This window comes from Monodelphis domestica, chromosome 1 (assembly GCF_027887165.1).
Source record: "Monodelphis domestica isolate mMonDom1 chromosome 1, mMonDom1.pri, whole genome shotgun sequence".
Classification (NCBI taxonomy): domain Eukaryota; kingdom Metazoa; phylum Chordata; class Mammalia; order Didelphimorphia; family Didelphidae; genus Monodelphis; species Monodelphis domestica.
Genome location: NC_077227.1, coordinates 56,325,550 through 56,353,227, shown reverse-complemented (window position 1 = coordinate 56,353,227; position 27,678 = coordinate 56,325,550). Strand labels below are relative to the sequence as shown.

General features: G+C 40.9%; 2 protein-coding genes and 1 long non-coding RNA gene across 7 annotated transcripts in view; 1 reads left to right on the top strand and 2 right to left on the bottom strand.

Moving 5' to 3' along the window:
• The window catches only part of SAMD8 (sterile alpha motif domain containing 8), a 68,069-nt gene extending 56,245 nt beyond the window's left edge, over positions 1-11,824 (bottom strand). The window contains exon 1 of one of the 2 annotated variants that reach the window (XM_056799561.1): positions 11,382-11,824. In XM_056799561.1, coding sequence (XP_056655539.1) covers positions 11,382-11,795 — 414 coding nt within the window. In that variant the 5' untranslated portion in view covers positions 11,796-11,824. The remainder of the gene's footprint in view (positions 1-11,381) is intronic. The other variant, XM_003339960.4, reaches the window with a different exon arrangement.
• A 737-nt stretch (positions 11,825-12,561) lies between these two features.
• Positions 12,562-25,040, top strand: DUSP13A (dual specificity phosphatase 13A). Of its 4 annotated transcripts, XM_056799575.1 has the most exons (5): positions 12,562-14,273; positions 15,512-15,729; positions 16,661-21,795; positions 22,402-23,284; positions 23,562-23,997. In XM_056799575.1, exons 1-3 carry the CDS (start codon positions 14,113-14,115, stop codon positions 16,867-16,869), a joined length of 588 nt encoding a protein of 195 aa, XP_056655553.1. In that variant the 5' UTR covers positions 12,562-14,112; the 3' UTR covers positions 16,870-21,795; positions 22,402-23,284; positions 23,562-23,997. The 4 variants fall into 4 exon arrangements, with proteins under 4 accessions (XP_056655553.1, XP_007478500.1, XP_007478501.1 ...); XM_007478438.3 differs by lacking the exons at positions 12,562-14,273; positions 15,512-15,729 and having other exon boundaries at positions 16,870-17,078; positions 22,402-22,584; positions 23,064-23,284; positions 23,763-25,040; XM_007478439.2 differs by lacking the exons at positions 12,562-14,273; positions 15,512-15,729 and having other exon boundaries at positions 16,870-17,835; positions 22,402-22,584; positions 23,064-23,284; positions 23,763-25,040.
• Positions 20,713-27,111, bottom strand: LOC103106764 (uncharacterized). The gene is made up of 4 exons (XR_008912267.1): positions 25,265-27,111; positions 24,479-24,588; positions 23,188-23,997; positions 20,713-20,962 (listed from the first exon to the last, which is right to left on the bottom strand). It is a non-coding gene; the product is annotated as an uncharacterized LOC103106764 (long non-coding RNA).
• Positions 27,112-27,678: the final 567 nt, after the last annotated feature.

Here is a 27,678-nt window from a genome sequence, read left to right as displayed (position 1 = left end):
TCCAGAAGAGAACTTCTTTGCAGGTGTACTCTTACTAGATCCTCTACATTCAGCCATGCACTCTGCTGAAGATCAATAAAGAAGTATTTTAATCACACCACAGATGAGATTTTTGAACAAGGGATCACCTGAGATTGTATAGTGGGATTTTTTCTATTCTGACGCTGCATTTGGTCCCTGTTGTATTGATTCTACAACAAGTTCACAGATTCAGCTAGTTAAGAACTGGATGGTGACTTACATAGAGACTAGGTTGATGGACTGGATCTACCAAAATGGTGGAATGGGGCAGATTTATCAAGTTGGAAGAAGGAAGACATCTGAAAGAATTAAATGTTGCAAGATCATGATGTCTGTGGGACTAGATACTGTTAATGAAACTTATTAATGTATAATCAATGTGTGCCTATTGACATTATCATGTTAAATGTTGCATTGTTTTTAGATTGTAAATGATCCATCAGAAAACTGGTAGCAGTTTTCTTTGGATCAGAGGAGGGATAATGTGGGGGAAAAAGACCCCTACCCCCTTATACTTGATTGGATTTTAGTGATAGTATTAGATTTAAGATAATCAGTATTGTGATTCTAAAGTGATTAGTATAAATTCCATTATAATCTTAATACAATCAGTAAAATTCATAATTTTACAAGGATTTCTAACTAAAGCATAAAAACTGCTTCTAACAGGATATCTAATCCCTCCCTAAGATTGTACTTCCCCTTATCATAAGATGCTGACTATCCGGATCTCATGTCCAAATATGGCACAAACATCATGCCCCCTTTCCTGTTTGGAAATAGTCATCTCTTCCCACCGAACATAGGAGAGATAGGTAATGAAGTCATTAGTCAGAGGACTAATATAGGCTTTCCAAAATGAACAACCAGTCAGTTTTGTAATTGGGTATAAAGTCTATATTGATGCTATGTCTTGTGATCTTGTACGGAAATATTCATTTTGTTATAAAAACCAGGTCTCAACCTCTGGGCGATGTCTCTTGTCGGGGTCCAACAATATAATAATACATGCAAGAGAACGCTTTTATTGGAGGACTTGGCGGCCCTCTTCCAATAAAATCTAACTTTCTACCTTGACTTGGAGAAATTTCGCTTTTTGACTTTATTTGCCTAAATTGTCTATATGGAGTCTGTGGGTTTCTATTTCACAACAATAATCTCCACTTTATCTGTAAAAAGCTTGTTTTTGCCAAGTTGTCTCCCCAACTAAACTGTGAGCTACTTATCTTTATTTGTATCCCTAGCATTTAATACAGAACTTGGAATATAGAATGTGCTTAACAAATATTTACTGATTATATTACTTGACTCCACTAGAATCTGCTATTGCTAAGACCCAAGCCCCAGAAAATAGAAAACTGTTATTCATGCCATACCAAATTTGTTAAACATTCATAAAATTATCATTAATTTTATTTTGGGAATTAATGTTAAATAAATAAATTAAAAGACAAAAGAAAGAAAATTCCTACCTGAAAAGTCTAATTTCTGATTTTCAGCCTTCCTGCCATTCTTAGAAAGTCATAAAACCTCTGGTTTGATCTAGTTTACTAGGATGTACTAATTGCTTGGTCTCCTTATCTTATATATTCAGCTAGGTGTGTCAGATTCCTAAGTTCATTCTTCTCATTATTGATTACTAAGATTCCAGTAGAGAACTAAGGCCAAAATTAATCCAAATTCCTAGAAATAATTTCAATTAAATCCTCTCCTACAATATGAATTTGTTCTTTTCCCTTAATAGGAAGTGTGGTGCTTCTCAAAATTTCCTTTCTCACTCTGGTAGTGTGAACAAAGTACAACAAATGCAAACAGTATCTTCAGTGACCAGATTTGAGTGCCTGGCTAAATGAACTTCAAAGGAATCTTTAAAACAACATTTCTTTTTCCAATATGAGCAGAATTAAATTATAGTAGTAGCAATCACATTTTTTACAAGTGATGCAGATGCTCAGAACTTCAGTTTTGACAATTCTAAAACTAGGTCAAAATTACTTGCTTTAGGATTGTTTTAAAAAGATACTTTTGCAAATCTTGAAATACAAAAGAAATATGTTGCTTTCATTAAACGACTTGCATAAGGTCACACAAACAAAACCAGATCTCCTGGCCTAGAGTTCAGGGTTCTTTAGACTACTCACGACAATGTCCATGAAGACTAATAATGGTAGTCCCTCTATTTACAAATACTACAATAAAAATAGTATAAGATCCTTTACTGAGGCAGCTGGTAAAATCGATTCACTTTAGAGTGAAGAAGATCTTAAAGATTATCATATAGGCCAGAGATTCTTAACTGTATTTTAAAATACTTTCTTCTAATTCAAAATTGAATGCTTTTTCCAGTGTCCCAGGTCTAAAACTGAATCATTAGAACTATCAGTTATTTCTAGTTTGCAACAACATTTGTAAAGTACTTTGCAAACTTCAAAGTGCTATATAAATGCTACCTATTATTATTATTATTGAAACAAATTAGGCAGGAAAAGAATTCTGAAAAAATATCTTCAATTAGATAGAAAAAATACACCTTTCAAATATTAACCAGTTTAAGGTGCTTTGAGAGTACAATAGGAACATATCTTTCAAAAGAACAAGATAATCTAACATTATAAACTAAATGAACACAATAATATTATGGTAATTTTGATTAAATGATGCAGAAAACTACATATTAGGTATGAAAAAAGTTAATTTCAAAACATGATTTCTATGGAAAGATTTAGCAAATATTAACCAGATTCAAATTTAAAGGAGAAAAAAATCCCTATACTTTAACAGATGATATGGACCGATCACCTATTATCACAAAAGAAAACCAAAAGTGAAAGGGAACAATAAACATTTATTAAGCACCTACTATGTGTCAAACATTGTCCAAAACACATTACAAATATCTTAATATCAGCAAAGTCATATTGATTTTATTGGTTATTCATGGCTTTGAGCTAAAAATTAGATAACATTTATTAAATACCTATTATTTGCAAGGCCTGATGAAGATACAAAAATAAATGAGACTAGACAGGCCCTTCCCCAAAGTACTTAAAAGTCACAAGGCTTGGACTGAAGTCCTAGTTGTACTATTTCATGTTACTCAGCAAATCAACCTTGAGCCTCAATTTCTTCATATATAAAATGGGAAATGTAATGCCAGAAATGTGTCCAAACTGCAATAAAACAAATGAGATAGAGCTCTGAACCAATAATTATTAAAGGGACCTAGCCACCTTCCACAAATAGAATCCCAGACCTTCCTCACAATCTGAGACTCTTCTGTCCTCCATAATACAAGTTTCATTACCCTCAAGTCCCCAATAGTCCAGTTGGTGCATCACAAAATACAAATTCTCATTGGTAGTCAGTCAGACAGAACTACACCTCCCCCATCAGTTTGTGGTCCCAGAGCAATGGGCCAATTAGCCCAGGGAACAGGATAGTGGGCTTCTGCGGAGGCAGTCACCATTCAATGCTGGGCAACAGAGACAAATGACAAGGGGCTGAGGGGCTCCTAAAATAACTAGAGGACTTTCCATAGAGGATATGGCATCCCTCCTATCATGCAACATTAAGGACTAGGGTGGAGGTCTGGAGATCTTGTCCCTGCTTGACACACTCATCAGGCCATCTGAATAATTGAATAACCTATTCAATTATTTTACCAAATCTAATTACTCTTAATTGTATTATGCATTAAGATTTATCTATTATCCATAACTAACTAAATGTATGTTAATACAAAAGAAATAACCCTTTCCCCCATGGAATCATGGCTAATACTGATTAATAATTAGCATAAATCATAGATTTAGTAATTAGGCAGGAGTTAACTCAAATAGGGTAGGGGTCTAGGGGTCGAGTTTCACATAGAATACTACCACTTCATAAGGTTATTGTAAACAAAGTGATTTATAAAAGGAAAGTTGTTATATATGTATTAGGAAAAAGGCACATATACAAATCTAATACAACGTTGGATGTACTAGGTTGTAAAAAAATATGAAGTACTCGGAGGGGTAAGAGGAGAGATCAATTACAATTAGGGATAGTTTGGGGGTGTCAGGGAAAGTTGCACAGAAGAGATGACACTGGAGTCAAGTCTTCAATTCTATTTCAATTCGTCAAACATTTATTCAGTACAAAGTTTCATGCTAGGATGGGGAGACAAAAATTCAGTTAAAATATGGGTTCCAGTCTTCATGGAGCATGTCACAGTCTTTAGGATTTCAAAAGGCCCAAATTGGAAGAGAAAGGCAAGCAAGGCTCTCCAGGTATGAGAAGCAGTATTGGAGATGGGGAAAATATTGGACAGGTGAAGGACTAATAAGTAATATAGTTTTTCTGGATATATATATGTATATATACACACACACACACACACACACACACACACACACACACACACACACACACACACACATATATATATAGAGAGAGAGAGATGGGAGAAATAAGTCTGGAAAGGTTACACTGAAGCCAAGTTCAGAGAGTCTTAAATGGCAGTTTAGAGGGGTCTAAATCTTATTTAATGGACAATGAAGAACTACTGAGGATTCTTTTGTGTAGGATAAGAGTTTGAGAAGACTAACCAGCTGCCACAGGGAAGACACCAGGGGCAAGGAAACTGGTTCAGGAAGCTTCTATGAAGTATTCAGGTAATAGGTAAGAAAAGAACAAGATTAGGTGATGAGGATGAAAAGAAGTTGACTATACTATAATGGGTATAGTGAAAGCAGAAAGGCCATCTTGGATAAGGAGGAGGGCTAAATCAAATAATTCTGTGACATCTTATAAAACTGTTTTAACATGACAACTAAAGCATTAATAACTAAGACATCCACAGAATTCCCATTTTGACTAATTAGTCCAACCACAAGAGAGCAAAATGGTTCTCAATACATCATTAGGTAGCCTTTATGATGCAGAGGATAGAATTAAAGTGAAGCAGCTATTCCAGTAATGTTCCATATTATAATGACAAAATCAATGCCCAAATATATAGACACTAAAATCACCTTACAGCCACTTGAATTATTTTCATTATGTAGCACACTGATTTATAACAAGTTCTTTAACCTTTGTATTTAAGTGCATAAGAAGAAAAAATATGCATAACTGAATCAAAGGGCTAGATAGGACTCTACTCCAATCCTCTCATTTAACATATAAAGAAATGAAGGAACAAAAAGGTTAAGGGGTTAAAAGACTTGTCTTGATAGAAAATGGTGTACTACCTGAACCTAGAGCTAGTGACTCACAAGTTTAGTCCTTTTTCTACCATCCCTATCACACCTCAAGATTACTTTATTCAAGTGCAGTGCTGAGGTCCAATAAAGTACTATCTGTTCCCAGAGACCTTTCTAAAAAATTTGATAAAATATGACTCATTAGTATCTAAACAGTGAAAAAGTAGTAATGTCGTAAGGGGGTAAAAGGTCCTAGGAACCCTGTTTAATAGAAAGCTACATAAGAAAAAGAAAAAAACATACCAAAGTTAATTTTCCTAGGAGGAAATCATATAAAATACTTGAGCAGATTTTGGAAGTTACTTAATTTTTCAAGTCTACTAAATAAAGATATAGTAGGCAGTAATTCTGCCAATTTACAGATAATGAAGAAAAAGATAACAAATAATTCCGAGGACAAAAAAAACCCTGAACTGTACTGTAGGGTTCTGAAAGTAGTCAAGGAATTAATCCTGTTGTTTTGGTCAGCATTCATGAGTAATGAGAGTCATGGTGTGTAAGTATAACTTACTCTCAGGGGTACATCCAGTCTTGTTTTTCTTCACATTCATTCTTCTTCATATTGGAGCAAGGGTTCTGAAGCTTTTTTTTGTCACAGATCCCATCAAGTTAAGAACTCTGGATTTAAGTCAAGATTTCCTGATGGATAAATCTTTCTGTGAAGTAGTATAGGTGTTTTTCTAGATATACTTTTGCCTTTAAGAGTACTCAATTCAAGGACACAAGTGAAACCCAGTGGAATTGCACGTCGGCTATGGGAGGGGTGGCGGGGGGGGGGGGGGGGGGGAGGGGAGAGGAAAAGAAAATGATCTTTGTTTCCAATGAATAATGTTTGAAAATGATCAAATAAAATAATGTTTAAAAGTAAAAAATAAAAATAAAAAAGTAATCAGAAAAAAAAAAGAGTACTCAAAATAAGCTCTTTACTTTCTTAATGAACTCAAGGCATAGTTTTCATTGACCAGATTTATAAAAACTTCCAGGAACCCCCACCCCACAAAATTAAAGAGGGAACAGAAAATAAGCAGAACTCTGAACACAACTCTCTATCATTGAACAGTCACCAACCCATTTCTAAAAAACATTAATCAATCCAAATAATTAGGATTTCAATTCAAGGACTGCTTTCCCCACCCCAGTCTGAAATATAGTACTCAATTATTGGGTATTCACTAAATTAGCATTTGGAGTCTGAAGGTTTGGTTGTTGGATCAATGAAATAATTATTCTTAAATGTTACAACCAGAAATCAATTTAGATTTAATGGGGAAAGAAGCTGACTCAAAATAGGAAATCTTATTATGATACTGTGAAAATGTTGTACTAGACTTAGATCCACCTTTAATGTACAGTTTTGGCAATCTTTGTCCTGCTTGTCAATACTATTGTTAATGAAATTGATATGGATTTAATGAAATTGATATGGATTTAATCAAATTTCAATGACATGATCTATTTATCTCACTTGCAAGTATTTCCAAATCTTAGAGTAACTAAGGAGCTAGGGAAGTTTTAAAACAGTTTAGATTTTGAGTAATAAAAGTGCATAGGAAGATTCTAAATCAGTAGAATCCGCAGTTCTAATGCCTCTCTCATGCCCATGGGATTTTTTAACTGTTAAAATATAAAGGAAGCAACATATTTCTTTTCAATGCCCTGCAAATTCAAAACAACAACTCACAACAATTGTGTGAATGGGAATTTACAACATAAGCAAGCATAATGCACTGGGACCTTCATGAGACTCTGTTTTTGGTGTTTTTGTCAATGAAAATTATTATAACAAAGTCTTCCTAATATTTCTAATAAGTAATCTCCCTAGCTAGGATCTAAGTTCCCATGTTGAATTCCGTGTTTCAGTAGTGGGCACTTTCAACTGTAAATTATGGACTTACTCTTACCATAGAAGTTAGGAAAAAGAAAAGTTACTTTTCAAAATTCACAAAGTAAAACAAAGTCCCAGGAAGCATATTAGCAAGGAGGGCTCTAAGTACAAGATCTAGAGTTGGAGAAAGAGACTAAAGGGAAGATCAGTAAGTAAAACAAAGTCCCAGGAAGCATATTAGCAAGGAGGGCTCTAAGTACAAGATCTAGAATTGGAGAAAGAGACTAAAGGGAAGATCAGTACACACTACCAACCCAACAGACTTATCCACCAAGCCATTAAATATAAAGATGGACTACTAGGCAGAAAGTAAGGTTATATATTCATAAATGACTTCTTCATAGATGATTGACCCATATTCCCTATTTTCAGTTAACTTCCTGATCTCTCAAGGCCACAAGAACCACAGGGTTTTTTTTTTTTTAAAAAAGAAGAAATCAGTCATGCTGAAATCTCTCCTCAAGTGGATGTTTATGTTCTTGTCCTATTGTTACCCTAGAATATGTTACATCATACCCTTAGAGAGAAGCAAGTTAAAAAAAAATCAAAGTTTTCAAAACAAAAAAAATGATAGAAATTTAGCAATAGCTAAATTAAATGAATAGCTAAATTAGACTAAGCAATAATAGATATGTGGGAAAAAGAAAAAAATAACTTTAAAAATTTTGTAAATACATTATTTTGGAGATAAACTAAAATGATAATCTAATACTACAAACCACTCATACCTTACTTTATATCCTCTACCAAAGTGGCTCCACAACACCTTTCAAAAATTGCATAAGAATTCTTGGTACAATATTTTGGTACAATATTAACTTGCATTCATATGTTAACAACTGTTAGTCCATATTAAGTAAGATGCTAATAATGTAGAAGCAAATCCAAAGTGGTTAAATACTGTACATATAAGAAAGATGAGCAAGCAGTTAGATTTACAAACTTCACTGTAGCCATCAACACCAATCAGCCATCCCAGTTCAAGCTTGGAGAAAAAATTTTAGTAGAAAAACTAAAAAACTCTGACTTAGTTAATCTGTGTCAAAAAAACAAACAAACCAGGAATCCCATTAGAATATCTCTGATTAGTTTCTTAAAAAAACAAAAAGGAGACAGGGGTCAAGATTCCCATCTCTGAAAAATTCTTTATAAAGCACCACTTCTACCAAATATATTTTGAAAAGTATTGAAGGTTCCTCAATGTAAAAGCTTCAAAACAGATGCTTTAGGTTAAATATGGGTCTTTATTTGTCTTTCCATTAAGTTTACTTCCACTACAACCAAGTGGCTTTGAAATCTGGCAATAGTAAATAAAAGGAGTTGGATATTTAGGCATATAGATATTAATATAATTAATATTAATACCTGGAATCCTTCAAGTCCCAGCTAAAATCCTACCTTCTATAGGAAGGCTTTCTAGATCCCTCTTGATTTTAATGCCTTCCCTCTGTTCATTTTCTACTTATTGTGTATATAGTGTGTTTGTACATGATTAATTTGCATGTTACTTCTATTAGATTGTCTTTGGTCTCTCTTTGTATCCCCAGTCTTGATGGTACAGTGCCTGGCAATATAGTAGATACTTAACAGAGCTCTCTTTAACATCAACATGTTACCCAAATAGAAAGTTCTTACACTTCTACTTTTAAAATTAATGATTTTCCTTCCAAGTTCCATAAATAAAAACAAGCAAACTGATCTTTTGATAAACTAAGATAAAATGACTCAGTTCATTTTGCCTTTGTAAAATGGTTGTCAGCTGACTGATCCGAGTATTCAAGGACAAACCAATAATGTCTCTGACCTATCAAGTATATTATTTAAAACTGCTATGTTATGGAAAAGAGTTTGGACCGAGGACACATGTGATACCCAGAGGAATCACGCATCACCCTTGGGAGGGGGGGTCGGAGGGGGGGGAGAAAAAGAATATGATCTTTGTTTCTAATGAATAATGTTTGAAAATGACCAAATAAAATAATGTTTTAAAGGGGGGGGGGGGGACAGACTGCTATGTTATAGTTTCTTGGTATTGAAGAAATTACTCTAAATCAACAAACTATTTTCTTGTCATTTTTAGCAGGGGTTCTGATTTCTGGCAGAATATGTTCAATATACAGATCACAAAATGATAATGAAAAAGACATCTAGTATTGTACATAATCAGAATAAAAGTAGCATAGGTAGAATAAAGCACATTTGACCTTTACAATAAAAGCTTGGGGACAGTTGGGTGGCTCAGTGAGAGCCAGGCCCAGGGATGGCAGGTCCTGGGTTCAAATCAGACCCAAGACACTTCCTAGCTGTGTGACCCTGGGCAAGTCACTTGACCCCCATTGCCTAGCCCTTACCACTCTTCTGCCTTAGAACCAATATACCATATTGATTCTAAGACGGAAGGTAAGGGCTTAAAAATAAATAAATTAAATAATTAAATTAAATAATAGCCCAAACAAAATTAAACATTTTACAGGCAAAAAATATATGAAAGAGTATTATTCATTTTCTACCAAAATGCCTCCCTGAACAAATTTTTTTCCTTGGTCAAATATACTATTTTGGTATAAGGCTGTCTCCTAAAAAAGGCATTTCAGGGCTCCCACCTGTCTATGTTAGTAGCAAACTTAAAATAACTTCCTAACCTGTTATTTTTCTAGATAACACTAAAAAAGTATGTATTCTAAGCATTTTACCTGATATGACATCTGACTAACACTACAAATTTTATAAAAACTTACCTCAAACTCCTACAAATTAGCAAAGATAAGCCTGGGGTCTTGGAGGCCTTATAACCCAGAGAGAACATAGGAAGCTCCCACTATTAGCATGTCATATTTGGATTTCTCCTAAGGTTACAGGCCTACCACTTCAATCTATACCAGTCTTGCTAAGATCAAACTCTTACTCAGAGGTAAATTCAGTCAATCAAAACTAAGTATTCAAAAACCCTAACTCCCTCAGGCACTTCAGATAAGCAATTCATAGAGCAAGGAAATTTACTGAAAGAAGAAATTGTTATGACATTTTCCTCTTCAAGACTTACTATCTAGAACTTCTTTTAAGATGCCTTTTAAGACATGAGGCCAGATTTCAGGAGGCCTTAGGGAAAGTCACTTACCCAACCTTCACTCCCAATTCTTTTAACTAGTCACTTCATTATAAATAATTTGCATTTATTGATAAACTTCTACAGTAAAAATATAAAAAATTTATAATAAAATATGAATGAAAATTATTCAAGTGCAAGACCTTTTTGAGTTTAAGAGGAATAACCATGAAAATCACTCAACATGAGCAAAATGTTGGAGCTGCTTTTGCCTGATCATACATTTCATTTCAATAAATATTTATTCTGAGCCTTCTATATATAGTGAGAGAGGTGGGAAGAGTGTCCAAGAGGATGTGTATGCCAAGAGCCAAGGCTAGGTCACTTGGACTGGGACACAGGTGGTATAATGGGCAATCACAAGAAACTGGGCAGGAATGGTAAAGCCAGCCCCAAGGGGATGAGGAAGAGCTGGCCTTGACTAATCTGGGGGAGCCTTGAAGTTTGTTCCCCTCTCAGATCAGCTCTCCCAATAAGACTAGACGACCCTGGACTTGGCACCTTCTCAATGGGCAATGCAAAGCTGCCTGCAACATACACACATGTACGCACACCTTTGATACTGACACATTCCCTTAAGAAACAAACCACACACACACACACACACACACACACACACACACACACACCTGGACAACCATGCTTGTCTACACTTCAGCTACAGAAACCACACACATAGACCTCAGAGAGACACTCATTACACACACGGACACACACAGCAGGCGCACACACACAAGCATGTTAGACAAAGACACTCCCCTCATGCACCCACACAAACCACCCGGGACATATGCACATGAATGCCTCCGACAGACACACACACTCCTCGAACACAGCCACGCCCCCCACCACGCCAGACAACACACAAGCAGGTAAATACCTCAGACACCACACACACCTCAAACATACATCAGACCCCCCTCCCACATACCCTAGACACAAACCATACCAGACACACACGCGCGCACACCCCACGCACGGGCGCGCGCGCACACACATATCCCCACCCCCACTCCGGCCCTCCCAGACTTCTCAGACCGCGGCGCCCGCCCCTTCAGGGCCCTTCGGCCCTGGAGACCTCCGAGACCCTCCCCCTTCCCTCAGCCCGGGATCCGAGCCTCACCTGGGGCCGCTCGTCCTCTTCGACCCGGCTGGCCGGGCTGGGTCTCTCCGACATCTCGCCACTGTCCCAGCAGTCGCTGCTCCCGCCGCTTTCGCTGTCCCGGTGGCCCCTCCGGGCGGAGCCGGGACTGGGGGCCCCGAGTGGGGGCGAGGGCGGAGCTGGGGACGAGGGCGGAGCCAACGGCTCGAGGCGGCTGCGCGTGGGCATCACACTGGGACCTCGGGCCCCGCAGCGCCCGCGGCAGCGCCCGCGGCAGCGCCCGCCCGAACCGGAACTGCTTCTGGGGGCGTGGTCTCGGCTGGAAGCGAGGCGGAGCCAAGCCCGGAAAGGGCGCGAGAATGGAGGGAGGGGAGGCGAGGGGAGGAGAAGGGCGGGAGGAAGGGGAGGGGGAAGCCGGGGAGCGAGAGTGCGCATGTGTGAAGGCTGGGGCCCAGGGCCCTAGCGGAGGAAGGGATAAGGGCGGGGAAATAAAGGAGGGGAGGAGCCAATGAGGGGTATGGGGCGTGGTTGCGGTCAGGGGGCGGGGCCTGTGGGTCTGCTGCCGCTACTACTACAGCTGTTGCTGCTGAGCTTAGTGGCAGCCTCCTGCTGTGGGGTGGGGAAGGGGTCGAGGAGCGGGAAGCCGAGTGAGGCCCAGCCTGGGCTCTAGCTCCAGAACCTGGAGGTCGTCTGAGCAGTCACCTCTGGTCAGCCCTTCCCCGTTCCCCAGGCAGTGCACCGAGGGCTTGATTTGGCTGAGTCCGGGTTACCTGAGTTCGAATGCCGCCTCAGAAGTTAGCTTGGGAGTCTCAGTTTCTTCATCTGTAAAACGGAGATAATGATACCCCTAGGACGGGGTGTTGACTCAAATGAAATGATCAATGAGAAAATGTTGAGAACTTTAAAGCATCAGACAAATAAATATCATATTATCGCTGGGGGCAGATGCCCACAAGGGTCTGAATTTACAGCCTAGCTGCATAATTGGGGGTGGGGGTGGGAAATCAGCCTTTATAGAACCTCCCCCCAGCCCCGTGTGCCAAGCGCTTCCTAAATATTATTTGATCCTCATAACAGTTCTATAAAGCAGGAGCTGTCAATACCTTCATTTGACATTTGAGGAAACTGAGGCAGAGACATTGCTAAGTCAGAGTCTTGGCAAATTTGAGCTTGGGTCTTCCTGATTTGAAGCCCAGAATTCTATCCCCCTGTGACACCTAGAATGGGGTAGAATGCTTCCTCTGCACCAGCTAGGACCCTGTCACTAATTAGATACCTCTCCAAAGAGTCTCAAGCTCTGAGCTTCCTTCCCAGCTCTAGGGGGGGAAACCATTCCCTGCAGGGTTCAGCCAAAGCCTCTTCCCAGCTAGCTCAGGACAAAAGTCACCAAAGCCTCTTATCAAAGAACTTCTTCTCCAAGTCACTCCTGGCTAAGGGGGCTGGAGGTATCTGAGGACAGACCTACCATGCCCTGGCTCCAAAAGACCAATGGGCATCAAGGTGGCTTAGAGTCTAAAATGCCAGGCCTGGGTTTAAATTTGGCCTCAGACACTTCCTAGCTGTGTGACCTTGGACAAACCTCTTAACCCCAGTTGTCCAGCCCTTACCACTCTTCTTCTGCTTTAGAATTGATTTTAAGTTTAAAAAAGGTAAGGGCTCAAAAAAAAAAAAGCTCTCAGTCCTAATATTTTCCTGTTTTATGATTAAACCATCTCTTCCTCAAAATCTCCTTTTCCATAGCTTATCATTAGAGTTAAAGCTGGAAGGAATTTATAAGCAGCCATCTTAATCCAAATCCCTTATTTTACAGATTTTTTTTAAATGAACCAAAAAAACTGAGGAGCCAGACTATTTTATTCATAAACTCAACCTTCTGACTGCTTGAGATCCTCTCTGTTACTTTTGCCAAGATCTTTCTACTTTCAGGATTTCCACCATTCAAGTCTTCCCAAATCTCCACAAACTATCTATTTAGGGGTCTGGAGTGCTTGAGTAGAGCTTGGAGTTCATTGGACATTTAGAAAAGTTTTCTGGTTCTGTTCACACCCACCAAATTGCTCCTGTAACCCAAGCCCCTGAGATAATGTGGGATAGAGTTTTACCACCCCTGATGAGGTCTTGAGTGTCCTCCCATAGTGTCTAGAAGACCCAAGACTTGTGAGTTCATAGGTTTCATTTGTCCTTTCAAAGGAGAGAGGACACCACAGTCTCTTGTCCAGTAGCTTGGCCTTCTCAGTCTGAGCCTAGAGAATCCATCTGATCTGGATTAGAACAAGAAACAGAATGTTTTGCTCCCCTGAATCTATCTCTGACCATTCTCCTCACTCAGATCTCCAAATCTGGATGCAGAATTAAGCCCTTGCAAGAGGCAAACACTAGGTTAGAGCTTCATCCCTGGCCACAGTGGTGTTAACCATTTCTCAGTTCTAGAGCTCTCTGGGGACAGATGGGAAAAGAGAAAAGCTAATGGATATTGGGGTTTGGGAGAGAGAAAAATGAGAGTTAATCAGGGAAGGAAAAGTGACTATTTTCTCGCTGGAGGCCACTTGTGCCTTGCTGAGTCACTCACTGCCATCCCACCTGTCCCTGCCAGTCTCTGGAAAGGAAAAATGATACCTGAGTGAGGAAAGACACAAGTTCTAGAAAGGATTTGTTTATATCTTCTATCCCATCCCACCAACACACATACACACCAATACAGGGTGTACCCTGAGTTTCTCCAAGATAGAGAGGCTGAGGTCTCCTCCTGCTGATGTCTGGGGAAAAGGTCCCCCCAAAAGAGATCAAAGCTGAGACGGATAATCCGGATGCTTCCTGCCCTAGTGTCTCAGACCTGCAACAGCTCCTGCAGACAGGAAAGGTCTCCTGTAGCCATGTGGATGAAGTCTGGCCTAACCTCTTCATAGGAGATGCGTGAGTGGTAGCTTTGGGACAGGAGGAAAACTGTTCTATTAGAAGTCTTGACAGCGAGAGGTGGAAGGAGACATACTGTGTTTGTAATTAGAATTGGCATGACTCTGTAGGGGGAAGGGGAACACAGCTCTTAGGCACAACCATAAGGAGGGATGGTGAAAGCACTGGGTATTCCTAAAGGGGAAAAAAAAATACTGGGCTTAGAAGCTAGGAGTTTTGTGTGGATTCCAGAAATCTCCCCAGAAACTCAGAACTGGTGACAAGAATATGGTAAGGAAAGCTTGGGGAACAGAAGATGGAGAGAGTTACAGGGATGTGGGTGAAAGACAAGATATAGAGTTGGTCTGGGCAATGTCTTGGAGGTTCCAAGAACCTCAAGTCTTCCATCTCAACTTATCTGGGTCCATTCTCTCTCTCCTCTTGCTCAGAATGACAGGGAGGTATAAACTGGGTTTTGGGGGAACTCTAAGTCTGCCCCTGTCCCTTGGAAACTTGCCTTAGAGGAAGTCCCAGATTGACCTTGTTTCTGACTGAATAATAAACCTTGAAGTACTTAATGATCCCAGTTTAGGTGGGATTAGTAGATAATCAAATCATAAATAAGTACTTTTTTCTTCTTAGAAGCCCTTTCCCAGGTAACTGAGCTCCTGGCTGGAATCTTCCTTTTGCATCCTTCATAAAGCATCAGCCTCTCCCTGATAATCCAGCTCTGGACTCCTCATTTCCTAGTAGCCATTGTAAAGCTAATCAATCATACTTCCCTGTCCTTGGTTCCCAAAGGGCATATAGAACCCCTATGTTTTATTATTCTTTGGAGAATCATTTCTGGTGGGGCATTCTCCCAGAGACACTGTTCCCAGAGTCCTAGAACTTGGGCTCTGTGTGGTATTAAGCACTTGACTCTGTGTGGCAGTCGAATATTGAGTACTTTCTCTTACCCTGATTAAAGATTTGGTCTTGATGACTACTTTAGGGGTTCTGTGTTTTTGAGTTGACAGGGACCTGGGGGGCAAGCAGAATCCTAGTGCTAAAAGGTAAGTTGCAGATAAGATTAGAATTGATTCTTCTTCCTCAGTACCTGTTCCCTAGTTTCTTCCAGAAGCCCTGGGGATTTGTGCTCCTCTACATTGCAAACCAAAACTTCCTTCCAGATGTTTTCCATCCCTATATATCCATAAGGTAACCAGCCTTTATCGATCAATCTACCAGTCACCCTGTCTGTCATTGTCTTCCTCCAGGGCCACAGCAAACAATCGCTTTGAGCTGTGGAAACTAGGCATCACTCATGTGCTGAATGCAGCTCACGGGGGGCTCTACTGCCAGGGGGGACCTGACTTCTATGGCAGCTCTGTGAGCTATCTGGGGGTACCTGCCCACGATCTCCCTGACTTCAACATCAGTGCCTACTTTTCCTCCTCTGCTGATTTTATCCACAGTGCCCTCTGCACGCCTGGGGGTACGGAATGGGTTGGGAATGGATGGGGGAGCTCTTCAGTCATCTCTGCTATGCCAGTCCATCCCAGAAACGGACCCTTCATTTTCCCCTTTCTCTTCAATTAGGACCCACCTAGAGGCCCAGCCCCCTGCCCTCCTGTGATAGCCTAGAATTACTAGTTTACTCCTTCCAACCAAGGAATATCAGGTGTTAAAAAATCCCAACTATGATGAGAAGACTCAAGAGTGACTCAGTCTTCACCCCAGATTCTCCAGGTCTCCATTTTCCCCCCTAAAATAATTTTCCCGTGAGCAAGCCAGAGTGGGAGAAAGGAAGGAAGAAGGTCAATGAAGGAACCTGGAGAAGCCAAAAAGGCAACTGTTGGAAAGAGTTGGGGACAGTCTCTGCTCTTTCTAGAGGAGGACTCAGTAGGATAGCCTCAACTCTTTTAGATTGATATGCAGCTCTAGACAAGTCATCACCATTTTTTGAGCTTATTTCCTTCTGTGTACAATGGGACTGAAGATAATGGTGGCTTACTTTTGTACTGCCCTTTGTACTTCTGGAAGCCTTTACACATAGCCCATATTCACAATTGTAATTGTAGGGTGAACCAAGTTATGCTACCCTTTTCAGAGCTATGGAAAATGAGCATCATCCAACAGGTGCCAACAGTCACACGGGTGACCTTTCATAGAATTGGGACAAGAGTCAGTTTCCTTATCTGTACAATGGGGATGATGAAAATCTTTGTATTGCCTGCCTCACGGGATTATTGTAGGAAAAGTACTCCACAAATGTTACAACACTGTAGAAATGTGAGCTGTTATTGCCCCCAGGGGGAGGTTCCTAGAGCAGTGCCTGAGTTTCTAGTAAGAAGGAGAGAGCTATGCCTCCCCTCTAGATCCTGGACTCTTCTCACCCCCTATTTCCCTCTTGCTTATTCCTCCAGCTAAGGTCCTAGTGCACTGTGTGGTGGGGGTCAGCCGATCAGCCACTCTGGTCTTGGCTTACCTCATGTTGAGACAAAGGCTAACCCTGCTGCAAGCTGTGAGTTCTGTGAAACGACACCGTTGGATCTTCCCCAACTCTGGCTTCCTCAAGCAGCTCTGCCAGCTGGACAAGCAACTTCACGAGACAGGGGCACCAGTGAAGGACTGAGAGAGCAGCCCCCCATGACTTTCTGGCCTCATCTCCAAGACAACATCCTGACCATCACTCTGGCCTTCAAAAGAGAATAGGACAACAAACAGAAGAATAATTACCAGAAAGGAGATTTCTGTCTCAGCAAGGCTAGGGTTGGTTTGGGGTGGGGAGAATTGGGAGCACCTTCTGTCTTTTTGTCAAGATTGGTCTCTCATCCAGAAGAGGTTAGTATGGTGGCTCCTGGTACTGGCTGCCTCTGGGAACTAGGCAATTTGAATGTGCCTACACTTCCTTGACAACCTAGGGAAGGGAGGACGGTGGAAAAATTCCCAACTCAAGTAAATCAAGAGAAGAGTTGAGACTCTTGGGGACAGGAAGAGTAAGGAATGTTTAGGGGTCTCCCCTGTTCACTAATCCCCCAAGCCTGAGGACACCTCCATACTAGCCACCCCCTCTGTAAGTTACTGGTTCTCCATTCCTACCTAAAGAGCTAAATAGTATTTGGGGAGAGGAAGAGAGAAGAGAAGAAGGAAGAGAGAATAAAAGATAATGTAGGTTGGGGTTGGGGGAAATCATGAGTGAAATATGTGTGTGGGTAGCAGGTGTGGATAGTGAAACTTGTAAATTGCCCAACTTTGGGCCAGGCTCTTCTTCCTTTCCCTAAAGGCAGCAAAGGGGTTGAGTTGAGGAAGGGTCTGAGGAAATCAGCTGCTAGCTCCCTATGGTCATCAAATTCTAACTGTAAACCCCACCCCCACCCCTGCCCCCAACCTTCTACCAAGTCATACCCAATACCCATCAAAACTAAGGCTCATTATCCAATCCCAGGACCCTTGACACCATTTTGTCTACCATCTAACCTGCCAACAATGCCTTGGACACCCATGCTAGAAGATGTAGGGGTGGGGGTGGGGGTGTATTTGTACTGGAAAGGAGATAGGATTATGTCTAGACTTCCCACATTGGAGAAGCAAGACTGAGGTCAGTACTTCTGAGGCCTTCTTCCCTCCCATTCTTCTTCCTCTATCTACCTAAGATCTCTGGCTTCAAATATATCTCCACATACTTCTCCAAGCACATCAGGTTTTCCCCCACTCTCTTTCCCTTCCTTTTCAGCAATCCCCAGATCTCACCTTTCTACTCCTTCCCCCCCACTCAGGACCATGGCACACGTTCATAGGAAACTCAGGTTCTGACTCTGTGGGCAGGGCCTTCAGGTTAAATTGTCTTCTATCCCAGGTACTCACCCAGAAATGGAGAAAAAGGAAGCTACAGCTTATGAAATAACTACCTCAGGGTTTGATGAGCCGGTCTTTAATAAATATCCAAGTTTCTCTAAACCAGAGAATATCGTAGACTTTCTTGAGGTCATCCTTTATAGCTATACTCCTTTTCATTGTCAGATTACTTCTAGCCTAGATCAGGAGGGTCTCTCCTATTTTGAGATCTCTAGGGAAGGACATGTCCCACATTCCCTTTGGTCATTCAGTTTATCCTTAAGTCTATTCTGAGTTCCTCCTGCTGTCGTTTAAATTCCTATCTTCTTGTTCGGTGTATAATGGAAACAGAAAATGGCCCATATCCCTGCTTCCACTGAAACAGAAAGAAGTTACTCTGTTACTCCTAATTGCCATTCTTCCCAAGCCTTTTCACAGATCTTAGGGATGAATTCTGGGGTTCTAATGCTAAATAAAAAGGGGGATAGACTGTCTTTTTCTAGTTCCTTTTTTAAGGTTCAGAGCCCCAGTGACTGCAGAGGTGGAGAAAGGGCAGAGTTTTAAATAAGAAACAAATAGACTGTTCTTCCTGGAGGGACTATGAACTGCAAATATAGGTGACACCGGAGAGGCAGAATGCAGTGCTGGAATTAAAATCTGGAGAAACTGGGTTTGAATTTTGCTAAGACATTTATTAGCTGTAGGTTTTTGGTCAAGTCAGCCAACCTTTGCATCTTAATTTCCTCATCTATAAACTGAAAGGGTTAAACTTGCTGACCTCTAAGGTCTTTTCTAGTTCTAAATGGAAGATCCCTATGAGTTAGGGAACAAACTCTTCTTTGTCCAATTAATAGCAATTAAAACCTGAATCTTAAACTTCCCTGGCCTTAATGAATCCCTAAAAATATAATCATTGAATACCTAGAAAGGGAATTTTGCTGTTCAGTTGTTTCCAACTTTCTATGATATCATTTAATATTTTCTTGGCAAAGATATTGGAGTTTTTCCAGCTCACTTTAGAGATGAGGAAACTGAGGCAAACAGAGTTAAGTGACTTGCTCTGAATCTCCCTGAGCTAGTAAGTATCCAAAGTTGGATTTGGACTTAGGTCTTCCTGATTTCAGGGCTAATGCTTTATCCCTTGTGTCATCTGGCAGCCCTCAGAAAGGGAAAAGATGATTATAAAAAGCCAGAGTGGCTTTGTCAAGAACAGGTCAGGCTAGACTAACCTCATTTCCTTTTTTGACAAGATTATTAAACTTGTACTTGAGGGGAATTCTGTGGGTACAGCTTATCTAGATTTTAGCAAAGCTTTTGATAATATATCTCCTACTATTTTTATGGAGAAGACAAAGAAATATGGATTAGCTGATAAAATAGATTGCTTCACAATGGTTGGATGGCTGGATTCAAAGAGTAGCTATTATAGTTGAATGTCAACTTGACAAGAAGCCTCTATTGTTCCCCAGGGATGTATACTTGGCCTCAGACTTTTAATATTTTTTAACAATGATTTGCATCTGGAAAGGCTCACCAAATTTGCTGAGAACACAAAACTGTGAGAAATAGCCAACACACTGAGTGATGACTCAATCAGCTGATGACTCAGAATCTAAAAAGATGAAATCCAGTTGGGGAGGGGCAGCTAGGTGACTCAGTGGAGGTCCTGGATTCAAATTTGACTTCAGACACTTGCCTGACCCCTGGCAAGTCATTTAACCCCAATTGCCCTTACCCCTCTTCTGCACTGAAACTAATACTATTACTAATAATAAAACTAATAAAATAATAGTATTGATTGCAAGACAGAAGGTAAGGGCAAGAAAAGAAAAAGAATTTCAATCAGGAGACAAGTCTCTCCTTTGGGCACAAAATGGAAGAGGCAGAGTTAGTACTAACTTGTTCTGGGAAATATCTAGAGGTTTTAGTAGATGTGTAAACTCCATAGTGTGTGAAGTGGAAATTGAGGGGACCTTAAAGATATCCAAGTACACCTTCTTTAGTCACTATTATTGAATATGACCAGGGAAATCCATCACTTAAAACATAATGCTTTATTGAGAGAGACAGAGAAATGGGGAGCACTGTCTCAAATCACTGACCCAAGACAGATACCCCCACTCCCCAAGGATTTTCAGAGAAAATGCAGGGCACTGTCTCAAGTCATTAACCTAAGACAACTGCCCAAAGATTCACAGAAAAATCCCTTATTTATAGGAGAATCCTGATGCAATCAAAACTCCCAGAAGGGGTTGGAGACAAGACTGTTGAATATTACAATGGCTTTACAATGGACATATTTGAGCTAATTAAAATCAAGAAATTGGGGAGTAGCTTTACAATGGGTACATTCAAGCATTTTCTCATTTGAAAGAAATGATCAGGAAGTTGGAGACAGATTTGGGGGGTCTCTGGATTGTCTGAGAGGAGCTGATGTCAAGCTTTTGGGCTTGACTACCTGGTAGAAGCCTCCAATCTAATAGAAGAGACTTCTACACAAAAGGGTACTCAAGATTCCATCTTTGGGGATTTTCAGGATCAAAGATCATCAGCTTAGGACAAATTTCCTGACAAATTCACTGAAAGCTGTGAAACTTTTGTAAGGATGGGGGTAGGATCCTGAAGGGAGAAATGGATGGGGTGGGGGAAAAACCAGCTTTTATTAACTTTTGGGAGATATTAACAACTATTAATAACTTGAGATTAACATATTAGTTTCTCATTGCACGCAATAGGAAAGAGCCGTGTGATTCAGCAGCAAAGAAAACTAATATCATTTTGGGTTGCAGTAAAAGGGGAAGAGCTTCCAGAAATAAGGAGAGAATAGTCTTCCGTAACTGTGTTCTTATCAGTCCTCATCTGATACTTATGTTCAATTCTGCATGCCAAACCTGAGGAAGAATGTTGAAAAGTTAGTGTCAGAGAGGGCAACAGTGGCAACCAAGCATGGCAAAAAACTATGAATCTGTGTCATATGAGGATTGGTTAGAGAAATGAGAGGGGGATGTTTGGCCTGGAGAAGAGAAGACTTTAGGAAGAGCATGATATGTGCTTTCAAATATTTGAAGGTCTGCTTTGTGAAGGAGGATAAGCTATTCTGAATTGAGGACTGATGTCAAGAACTTCCAAATAATAAAAGCTGTCCCAGAATGGAATGGGTAGTTTCTAAGAGCAGTAGGCTTTCCCCTGCTCTAGGCCAGATGGAGGCCAGATGACTATCTGGTCAAAGTTTAGTCCAGATTACCTTCATGTTGGGGGTTGTACTAGATGACTAATGAGGTCCCTTCTAACTCTCAGCTTCTGTAGTTCTATGTCCCAAGTCTGCTTCTTGAGGAAGACATTCAGACTTAGATTAGATCCCTGGGAATAACTTTCCTTAGAGGTCATCAGATTCAATTCCTTCTTTTTAAGAAAAGGGAACTAAGGCCCAAATTAGTCAAATGACTTGCCCCAAGGCACAGCTAGTCACTGGCAAAGCAAAATCCATATTTCTTGATTCCTAGTTCAATCCTCTTTCCATTTTACTATGGGCTAGGTTCCTCTCTTCCGTAAAATGATCTGGCGACCAATCTTTCCCTGACTGTGCTGAAAGTCAATCAATTAATCAAATAAGCAAGAACTTCAGGAAGTAGAGGCTAAGAACCTGAAATTGTTCCCTGGAGAATTCAAACAGGCCAGCACTAGGACTCTCCCTTGGGCTATGACTTAATCCTGATAGACTTTGGTAAGAAGGGCCAAGATGACTCAACTAAAAGACAAGTGGTTATTGCACAACATTATCTTTTATTCCCCCACCCAAAAAAGGCTACCAGAGGTAGAGGACCTGCAAATAGACTTTTGCTTTTATATCATGTTTATTTCTGAACAGGCCCCTAACCTTTTTTTCAACCCTTGTAACAACAATTACAACACAGAGTTCAGCAAAACAAATCAATATATCAACTGTGATTGACAGCATAAAGCAACATTCAACATCCACAATGTTCTACCTCTTCTGTGAAAGGAAGTTGTTTATTTTCCCATTGTTCCTATTTAAGACTCGAGATATGAAGGGATTGCTTCCCAGGAAGCTAAATCTTTGGGTCCCTTGTCGAGGAATGAGTCAGAGGTTAATGTCCAACGACCTGTAGGTGAGATCTTAAGAAAACCAAGGTATAACCAGGCTTTCTCCCAGTATTCCTCCCCATGGCACCACCCACACCCTCATATAAATAGGCTAGTATTTCCCTAGAGAAAGTAGGAACCCCAATAATTTTTTCTTTCCATCTCTATTTCTTCTGCACTTATTTCCTTCTACCACCTGCCATCTTTTGTTGTTCTCTGATTTCAGGGTTCCTTTGGACTCCACCCTGAGAAGAATGCTCCCCAGTGGGGGTCAATTAGATGGGATGGTGCTTCACAAGATCAGAGATAAGACACCAGAGTTGGATGACCTGCAGCGACTCCTCTGGACTCAAAGTGGGTCTAGGAACCATATGGATGAAGTCTGGCCCAACATCTACGTGGGAGATTCGTAAGATCTCTCTGCCCATTCTCCTTCAATCTTGCCTGCCTGCCCTGCCTGATTTCCTATCCTGCCCCAAATCACACATCCTAGGACCCAACTTGGGGTTTGAATCTCAGAGGAATCTGGGGCTTCTTCTGGAGAGGCCATCAAGGAGGGAATATGAAACTAGCTGGATGTTTCTACCCATTCTGATCCCCAGAGAAGGAGTCATGGTGCTGCAGAACAAGAGATGGATTATAGGAGTGGAGACTAGAATTAGATTCTGGGGTAGAATTGAGATTGGGGTTGGGGAAGTATGTTTGGGTTTTGGTTAAGATTAGGAGGTCTTTTCAGTTTAGTGTGTGGGTTAGAACAAGAGTTAGGGTTGGGGATTATTGAGGTTGAGGCTGAGTCCCCCAGTAAACTGAGGCTCCCAGTTATCAGATGCCCCTGGCCATCTGACCTCCTAGCAATTTCCTATCTCTTGGGTTTCTTCCCCACTACAGATGGGCTGCCAGGAATCTCAGCCTGCTACAGAACCTAAGAATCACTCACATCCTCAATGCTGCCCATGGTGAATTGGGCATATCCACAGGACCAGGTTATTATCGTCAGGTACCCATGACCTACCTTGGGATAGAGGCTTTTGATGACTGTGCCTTTGACCTCAGTGTCTTTTTCCATGAGGCAGCAAACTTCATCCAGGGAGCCTTAGACACCCCAGAAGGTAAGAGGGAGGCAGGTGGCAGGGACTCTCTCCTTTGCCCAAGACCTTTGAAGCGCTGCATCCTACCCTATTCTCAGGACTGTATGAAAATGAGCAGAAGTGAGTCTGGAAGTCCAGTGCCCTAGGTCTAGGGGTTTGGCGTGATTTAATACCTATAGCTGCCCCCTGATTTTCTGTTGCATTGGGTTGTAAGTCCCCAGCCTGTAAAATGGATAGGAGACTCTTCTTTCATTGCCCTTTCCTTTATACCCACTTGGGACTGTTCTTGTTTCTCCAGCTCCATGGCATAATGTATTGGATTTGGCATCAGGAAGACCCAAGTTCAAATCCAGCCTTAGATACATACTAGCTGTGAGACTATAGACAAGTTACTTAGTCTCTCTTGGCCTCATTTTCTCATCTGTGAAATGAGACTTGGACTCAATAGCCCTTAGGGTCCCTTCCACATCTAAATCCCTGATTCTATGATTCTTCCCAGGGAAGGTGCTTGTCCACTGTGCCATGGGGCTTAGTCGCTCTGCTACCCTGGTACTTGCCTTCCTGATGCTCCGGAAGCATCTGACCTTGGTGGAAGCCTTGAAGACAGTAAATGTCCATCGAAATATCTGCCCCAATCTGGGGTTCCTCTCTCAGCTGCGTAACTTGGACCTCCAACTTAGCCAGGAACAACATAATGGGGATGGGGAGAGTCTAATGGCACCTACCACTCTGCACTGAAAATAAAATGGTCTTTTTTTAAAATAACTGAAGCTTAATTGACATTTCACTAAGTTCAAAGGCTCTGCCAATGGGTTATCCTCCCTTAAGCAAGGATCAGAAAGGTGCAGATGTGGAAGCCACAAATTTGTCCTCTCTTAAATCAGTATCTGTCACATCAAGACTGTGCATCTGTGTGCCTATGAAGACTGACATTATCAGAGATCAAGGTGGCAGAGGGACACCATGAAGCAGCGGCAGGATAGGAGAACTTTGTCAAGGTTCTCTGGGGATTTTCCCAAGATCCTAAAGGACAGAAGATGTGAAGAGCTCTGAGCAAATTCAGGTCACAAATTGATTTCTGTTCGGGGTCTAGGAAATCTGCAGTGGTCATTCCTCTGTATATCCTTCCCAATAGTCACTTTTCTCAACTCTGGACTCCAACTAGTGCCTCTCCTCTACCTGGAATGAATTATGGGCTTTTAAGTAGATTCTTACAGAAAAGACATCTAGTTTCTGTGAAGTATAGGCTTCATTTCTGGGCAAAATCCTCACAGGTTCCTTGTTACTCTGCCTTGTGGTCTGGCATCCTGGGGGTAAACTCAAGTCTGTGAAGAGGGATGGGCAGAGAACACGCATTTATGTAGCCCCTACTATGAACTAGGTCCTGTGCTAAGTACTTAAAAAATATTTCATTTGAAGAGCATTTGAGCTTCTCTCTTTCTCTTCCTGTCATAGCTTTGTTCCCTCCTCACCCTTCTTTTTGGAATAGCCAAGGGTAGTGGGGATGGCGGAAAAGAGAGGACTTGTAAGAGTCCAGGAATGGGCTAGGTATCCAGGGGGTCAAGAACAGGTGGCCATGGGCAGCTAGATGGCTTAGTAGATACAGAGCCAAGACTAGAGCCGAGAGGTCTGAGGTTTAAATCTGGCTTCGGATTCTTCCTGGCTATATAATGCTGAGCAAGTCGCTTAACCCCAGTTGCCTAGACCTTCCCTTCTTTTGTCTTGTAACTAATACTTTTTATTGATTCTATTAAAAAAAATAAACAAACAGATGGCCTATTGGCAAGCCCAGTTTGCTTCCTTTCTCTATCATGCCTCCCATCCCAGGTGGGACAAGACCATCATCAGGAGCCTTCTTCCATTTTGCCTGTTACTCTTTATCACATAATAATAAAGGCTTGAAAGAGTCCCCACACATTTTAAATCCTCTCGGCCAGGGATGAGTTGCTTCCAGCTCTCCCTGGCTCTTCCTCCCACTTCCCAACAGTCATTGACACATACCGTATATATAGCCTAGGCTATGACTGGACCAGCTGTATCCGTAGCGTGTGGAGTGCTGATGTTGGGTCAGAGGGGGAGGAGGCAGGTGTCGGGTGCCAGGACCGTCAGACTGGGCTCATCCTCTCGGCACCTTCCCCTCCTGGGAACGAAGGGGACCGATGGCCCCGGGTAGGGTGGAGAGGAAGAAGAGGAGGGCGGCAGGGGGGAAGCAGATCATGGTTTATAATTAAACACAAATTCAAAATAGAAGCAGCCTCCACAGAGCAGAGACAGGCAGCTGGGAACCTGCCTATCGGAGACAATAGCCAGTGACTGGACCCAGGCTAGGCCCTCTCCACAGGTGAGTGCCGCCCCCTCCTCAGCCCGTTCTAGGAACGATTGGAAGCCCCTTTGGGGCCCCTGCTTGGGGGTGGCAGAGGCACACATGGGTCATGGCCACTGGGAGGTGTGGGAAGAGTGAGAGCCATCTGAGCCACCCAGAGTCAGAGAGAGACAAAGAAAAGGGACAGTCAAAGGCAGGATTGCGGAGAGAACCCCTTGGCAGTGTGGCCCTCCTCATCGCAGCCCAGACAAGACCACCCTGAGTTGTGTATTTATCAGAGGTTGGTAAAAGAGTGATTCATTCTCCCTGATAAGTAACCTGATCGTGTAGTATAATGGTTAGGGAGGCAGCCTGGAGTAGGGGAAAGCAAAGATCTCTAGAATCGCTGGTCTTTTACAAATATTATTCTGAAGAGTCCCCAGGCTTCATCTGAGCCTGGCAAAGGGGTCAAGTGTGCGCACGCACACAAAACAGTTAAGCATCTCCATAGAGAAGAAATCTATAGTAAGAGATTGTGAGTTCAAATCCCAACTCTGCCACTTTCTTCCTTTACATCGTTTCAATTCTCTGGGCCTCGGTTTATTCATCCGTGAAATAAGCACATTGGCTGGAGAGCGAGTCCTGAAGTCATGTTGGCCGTCTGATCCTGGGCAAGTCACTGAAACTCCCAGCGCTCAAGATGACCCCGAAGACTCTGAGGTAGAGAATTTTGCCAAAGAAATCACCGACCCAGTTCCTTTTCCCTTCGGCCACTCAGAATCAAGGGACGGCCCCTTCCCCGCCTAAATCTACCATTTTATAAGTGTGAGACTCGGATTGGGGTCCGAATACCGGCGAGCTGAGCGACCCAGGGAGAGTGACCACTCCTGAGTCTGCGGGGACTGCCTGAAGTCTTCTCCTGACTCGCTCCTCTGTTCTCAGTCTTTTGGGGGCCCAGAGAGGAAGGGAGAGAAGCACACGGTTTCTCAAATCAAAGAAATAATGGGATTGAGGAGGCAGAAAAGAGAGGGTCTTCCAGCTGGGACCAGCCAGCAAAGCCTGGATGGAAGGCAGCATTTACTTCCACTGAGAAAGTTAAAATCCTCTGTGTGTGTGTGTGTGTGTGTGTGTGTGTGTGTGTGTGTGTGTGTGTGTGTGTGTGTGTGACAAAGCCTATGGACTCTTCAGAATCATATTTTAAAATGCATAAAATAAAATGTGTAGGATTACAAAAGACAACAATTATATTGAAATATTTGTCAAACTATTAAAAAAAAAATAAGTTCACAGGGGGCAGCCAGGTAGCTCAGTAGACAGAGAGGCAGGCCTAGAGAGGGGAGGACCTGAGTTCAAATGTGGCTTCAGACATTCCCTAGCTGGGTGACCCTGGGTAAGTCACTTAACCCTAATAACCTAGCTCTTACCACCCTTCTGTGTTAATATAGTATTAATTCTAAGTATTAATAGATAATATATTAAATGCATTAAAATATAATATTAATATACAATATATTAAACATATTAGATATAAATTTAATATATATTATGTGTAATATAGTAAATATATTAAAATACAAATTTAATATAGTAGGCATAAAACAATATATTAGAATATAAATTAAAATAACTATAATTATATCTAATATATTGCTTAGATATTATACATATAATTTTATATAATATACTATTTCTAGAATATCTTAATACAATTGTGTATTGATATAGTATTAATTCTAAATATTAATATATAATATATTAAAATAAAGAAATAATTATATGATATATTGTGTATATTATATATTTTACATATAATTGTATATAATATATTATTCCTATAATATAGTAATACAATTGTATATTAATATACTATTAATTTTAAGTATTAATTTATAATATATCAAGATAAAAAATATAATATATTAGATATAATTGTATATAATATATTATTTCTATAATATAGTAATATAATTGTGTATATATTACACACACAATTATACATATATATATACACACAATTATAAATATGTATACCATTATATATACAATTATACATAATACAATATATTAAAATATAAATTAAAACAGAAATATAATTATATTTAATACATTATAT

Excerpts from the sequence above, each read along its gene's own strand:
- DUSP13A (XM_007478438.3), top strand. The coding sequence starts at position 22,430 with ATGCTCCCCAGTGGGGGTCAATTAGATGGGATGGTGCTTCACAAGATC. Across the intron at positions 22,585-23,063 it reads AACATCTACGTGGGAGATTC|ATGGGCTGCCAGGAATCTCA; the intron begins GTAAGATCTCTC and ends TCCCCACTACAG. Across the intron at positions 23,285-23,762 it reads AGCCTTAGACACCCCAGAAG|GGAAGGTGCTTGTCCACTGT; the intron begins GTAAGAGGGAGG and ends GATTCTTCCCAG.